The sequence below is a fragment of the Bidens hawaiensis genome, unplaced genomic scaffold, assembly GCF_021521415.1.
Source record: "Bidens hawaiensis isolate Kalapana, Puna unplaced genomic scaffold, B.hawaiensis_p1.1 tig00037570_1, whole genome shotgun sequence".
NCBI lineage: Eukaryota > Viridiplantae > Streptophyta > Magnoliopsida > Asterales > Asteraceae > Bidens > Bidens hawaiensis.
Genome location: NW_027496552.1, coordinates 151,629 through 156,968, shown reverse-complemented (window position 1 = coordinate 156,968; position 5,340 = coordinate 151,629). Strand labels below are relative to the sequence as shown.

The following is a 5,340-nucleotide window of genomic DNA, read 5'->3' as shown; positions in this document are numbered from 1 at the left end:
TTCAAATTTGTTTTGACCCTTGGCATGTGTTTACAACTTTGGAATCGATTTACATATAACATCTTCGCAATTGCGCTATTCCATGTTTTAGGAATTGGTGAGCCATCGAGTTGCATCAGGATATAGGCACCTTTTCCCAATATTTTTTTAATTTGATAAGGGCCTTCCCTAGATGGTGCTAGTTTGCCTTGCGCGTGCGCTCTTGTTGCCTCGTTGTTGCGAAGGACGTAATCTCCGGCATTGAACTCACAAACTTTTACTTTCGCGTCATAGTATTTTTGTAGTTGGCGTTTGTAATTTTGTTCTCTGATTGCGTCCAACTCTCGACGTTCTTCCAGGAGCATTAGGTCCAGGCGTCTTTCCACCTCATTGTCGTTTTGCAATGCGACCCTTGGTGATGGTACGCCGATTTCAGCGGGAATCATTGATTCGGTACCATACGTTAGGCTGAACGACATTTCTGCGTTACTTGTATTTCTTTGCGTTCGTATGGCCCATAGGACGTGGGGTAGTTGATCCACCCATCCTGACTTGTGATTTGCCAACTTTTCTTGATTCCGCTCACAATGGTTCTGTTGGCGCGTTCTACTTCACCATTTCCTTGTGGGTGAGCGACGGAAGTAAATGTTTGCGTGATATTGAGCTCTTTTAGCCATCGTTGGATGTGTTGATCAGCAAATTGTGTTCCATTATCACTTACTAGATTCATTGGTAGTCTAAAAGGACAGATGATTAACTCCCATATGAACTTTTTAACGCTGGCTGCGTTGATTGTTGCTACCGGCTTTGCTTCAACCCATTTTGTGAAGTAATCGATTGCCACAATGAGAAACTTCACCCACCCTGGCGCCTCTGGAAATGGTCCCGTTATATCAATTGACCATTTCTGGAATGGCCAAGAGGCTGTTACTGGGATCATGGCGTTCTTTGGGCGCAGGGTATTTGGTACATGGCGTTGACATGCGCTGCATCTCCTTAGTTCTTTCTCGGCGTCTACATGCATGCCTGGCCAATAGTATCCCGTATTCATTATCTTGGAGACCACCATTCTTGGACCCGCATGTACACCACATATTCCTTCATGAATTTCCTTCAACAGATAATTTGCGTCCTGGCGGATCTACGCATTTGAGAAGTGGCCCTAAATATGATTGCTTGTACAAGATGCCATCTTGGATTGTGTAGTTCAAGGCTTTGTGGCGGATCTTTTGGGCTTCCGCTTTCTTTTCTGGAAAAATACCCCTCTCGAGGTAGTGGATGATTGGTGTCATCCAGCTTGTCTCGGCCACTGAACACACGAAAACTTCTCTGTTCATTGTTGAAGGTGTTTTCAGAACTTCGATGCAGACGTCTTTTGCGAGATGTTCGAACCCTACCGACGCAAATTTGCTTAAGGCGTCGTCCTTCTTGTTTTCGCTTCGTTTGACGTGCTTCACCTTACATGTAACGAAGGCTGCCATTAGCACTTTGGCTTGTGCTAAATACGACGCCATTTTGTCATCTTTTGCATCGTAGGATCCTTCGATCTGGTTTGCCACTAGCATTAAATCCACGTGTGCTTCTAAGTGGCGGGCTCCTAATTTCTTCGCGATTCTTAACCCTGCCAACAACGCCTCGTACTCCGCCTCATTGTTTGTACTTTTGAGTTCTAGGCTAATTGCGTACGTGAAATGTTGTCCTTCTGGGTTGGTTATTTTTAGGCCCGCGCCCGCACCTTCATCATTAGAAGCTCCGTCTGTAAACAACTTCCAGATTTCATCTTTTCGTTGATCAACAGGGGGTTCGATCTCTCTTCGGCATTCTTCCTCTTTTTCTTGAGGAATTTCCGCGATGAAATCAGCCAAAACCTGGCCTTTGATCGCTGGCCTTGGTTTGTATTCAATGGCGTGTTCTCACAATTCTATCACCCATTTTGCAAGCCTCCCAGACAATTCTGGCTTGCTCAGTACATTTTGTAGGCGAAAGTTGGTGAGAACATTTATTGGGTGACCTTGAAAGTACCTTCTCAAGCGTCGTGCCGTCTGAACCAGGGATAAGACCAGCTTTTCCAAGGTGGAGTATCTTGTTTCTGCATATGCTAGGGTGCGGCTTATGTAATAAATAGGCGTTTGAATTCCATTTCTTTCCACCATCAAGACTGCGCTGACTGTTCTTTCTGACGCCGCTAGGTATACTATCAGCGGCTCTCCAGCTTTAGGGGCTGTTAGCGTTGGTAGTTCTTCTAGGCGCGACTTGATTTCTTGGAATGTTGTTTCTGCTTCTTCTGTCCAACGAAGCTGGGATTTTTTGAGGCAGTTTCTCACGGTTGAGACGAATGGAAAAGATTTTTCAGCATGACTAGACAAAAATCTGTTCAGCGCGACTAAACGGCCGTTAAGTGTTTGTACTTGCTTGACAGATTTTGGTGAAGGCTTTTTCAACACGGCTTCCAGTTTTTCTGGGTTGGCTTTGAAGCCACCATTCTTTACGATCACCCCCAAGAATTTCCCTTCTTCCATTCCGAAGGAACATTTTCCTGGGTTGAGCTTCATGCTAATTGACCTTAACATTTTGAAGGTCTCCTCAATATCTTTCAACATGGTTGCCTCCGTCTTACTTTTTATGACCAAATCATCCATGTAGACTTCTAAATTTCTCCCGATTTGAGGCTTGAACTCTTTGTCCATCAACCGCTGGTAGGTAGATCCGGCGTTCTTGAGGCCTAATGGCATCATCTTATAACAATATGTTCTGCTGTTTGTTCGGAACGCCGTCTTGTCTTGGTATTTTACCGCCATGTGGATCTGATGGTACCCTTTGTATGCGTCTAAGAAACATCTGAACTGAAAGGGTACCTATGCGTCCATTTTAAGATCGATTTCTGGCAAAGGGTAGCAGTCTTTTGGGCAAGCTTTGTTGAGATCCTTAAAATCGATGCACATGCGCCATTGGCCGTTTGCCTTGGGTACCATCACTGGGTTGGCTACCCATGTTTGGTATTGAATTTCGTGGGTTATGCCCGCATTTACCAGCTGTTGGACTTGTTCATCGTAGGCTTTCGCTTGATCTGGCCCCATTCTTCTTCTTTTTTGCACTACCGGGCTAAAGGCTGAATTAACTTTTAATTCATGTTCCGCCTTGCTTCGCGGGACCCCTGTCATGTCCGCCGGAGTTCAAGCGAAGACATCAATGCTCTTGATTAACAATCTCTTGAGTGCCACCCTCGCTTCTTCGGAGATGGTCGGTCCAATGGTTATGCTTTGCTCGGGGAATTCTTTGTTGAGCACCCATTTTTCCACCTCTCCATTTTTATTGGTTTTTGATATCTTTTGTGGCGGTGTCTTTCTTTCTGCCATGTTGCACTCTTTGTTGGCGTGGATCATTGCCATATCTGTTGGTACTCCCAATATTCCATGGGCTGTTGAGGGGTTAGCGTTGAAATCGTCAATTGCTTCTCTTCCCAATATTATGTCATAATGTGAGTGGGGTGTTTCCATCACTAGGAAGTCAACGTCTTCCGTTCGTGAATGAACCCCGTCACTCAGTTCGACCTGGAATGTCAGCTGTCCTAGAGGGTATTCGATACTTTGATTGAAACCCGCAATCGGAGCATTGACTGGCGTTAACTGCTGCCTATCTTTGTCTTCCAGTAGGTCAAAACATTGGCGGTACATGATGTTGGATGTTGCTCCCGCATCGATGAAAAATCGTGATTTTTGGTAGTGACCGAATACAGCTGTGATCACTAAAGGTGCTTTCTTGTTCGCCCCTCCTTTCACTCTTGGGAAAATAACTTGTTCTTCTTTCCAGGCCGCGTATTCTGTTTGCCTACGTTTCTTGGACTGCACGTTGCCTGAAATCATGTTGGCGTGAAGGTCTTTGATTTTCTTCTCTGGCCTTCCGCCATCTCTTGGAAGTGGGCGCCTGTATCTTCCTTTGATACTTTTTACGAGGTGGTCCAGCTTTCCATTTTTGACATACTCTTCAATGGCATCCTTTAGGTTAGAACACTGATTTGTTGTGTGACCATATTGTTCATGGTAATCACAATAGCTTTTCATGTCTGTGTTCGGACCCTGCTTGATTGGTACCGGTTTCTTTAGTTGGATCCCTTCTGTATACATGATGTGTGCTGAGCTTTTTGTCAATGGAGTCCATCTGGATGCGTTTATCTGACCTTTCTGTTTAGCTTTGACAGATTCGTACACCGCGGGCTCCTTTTCATTATTCAGTCTCGACCACACGGAAGATATTCTTTTACCTTGGCGGGCTCTATTGATGTCGTTTCTGGCGTCGTTCTTTGCCAGTTCTTTCCCTAGACTTTTTTCCATTCGCGTGTACCTCTTGGCTGCGGTCATAACATCATCCCATCGCTGTGGCATGCCATTTCTTCCCGTAAGGTTCCGAATGAGGTCGTCACACTTTACGTTTTGGCGAAAGGCTGCCCGCAGCAATTCTTCACTCACGCCGCCGATGTTCAACCCTTATTGGTTAAATCTGGTGATGAAATCTTCCAGTTTCTCATTATCTTTTCTGACGACATTCAGAATGTCCGCTGGGTCGCTGATGTGATGCCGGTGTTGGCTAAATTGTTAGGTGAACTTTTTGGCTAAGTCCTCCCAACTTGTAATCTGTCCATCAGGCAACCTTTCGAACCATGCTCTGGCGGCTCCAACTAGTGTCAGTGTAAAAATGTGGCACCATAACGGCATGGTCCACCCTGACACTAGTCCAGCAGCTGTGAAGGTTTGCAAATGATCATCTGGATCTGAGATGCCATCATACTGGCCGACGGTTGGCGGTATTTTTGGATTTTCTGGCAACTCCGCCTCGGCTATTCTTGCCACGAACTTTCATTTTCCCGCCTACGTTTCTGCCGCGTCTGGGCGGTATTTCACCAGTTTATTGGTGTCTAGACCTATCCAACTTTCTTCATAGTCTGGATCTTCTAGATGCGAGTCTACTTCCAGACGCGACCGATGTGACTTTTCACTCGCCTTGCTATTTTGTTGAGCAAGTGGTGACTTGTTGGTTAGTGCTTTTGTATGAATTGGCGTTGAATGTTCTTCATACTCTTCTTCGTCATCGTTGCTACTAGAGGTTGTGTCGAACAGCGTTCTAGGTTTCACAACAGAAGCCATTTTTTCTTGGACCTTGTCCCTTAGTTTTTGTTGTTCTGCTTCCAACCAAGCCATGATGTCTGGTGGCATGGTTGCCTTGGGACGTGATTTGGTTTTTTCTTTGTCCGTGATGGTAGGGTGAATGGTGGGCGTGTTAACGAAACCTTCACCCGTACCAGTGATGTCCAAAGGTTCTATGTTTCTTTCTTGGTTGGCCTTTGGGTTTTGGCCAACCTCTTTT

The 5,340-nt window shown here is 45.5% G+C and overlaps 1 protein-coding gene across 1 annotated transcript; it reads right to left on the bottom strand.

Moving 5' to 3' along the window:
- Window positions 1-1,079: 1,079 nt before the first annotated feature.
- On the bottom strand, window positions 1,080-2,777 carry LOC143589447 (uncharacterized). The gene is made up of 2 exons (XM_077070203.1): window positions 2,002-2,777; window positions 1,080-1,866 (listed from the first exon to the last, which is right to left on the bottom strand). The coding sequence occupies exons 1-2, from the start codon at window positions 2,775-2,777 to the stop codon at window positions 1,080-1,082; spliced, it is 1,563 nt and encodes a 520-aa protein (XP_076926318.1).
- Between the last annotated feature and the right edge of the window lie 2,563 nt (window positions 2,778-5,340).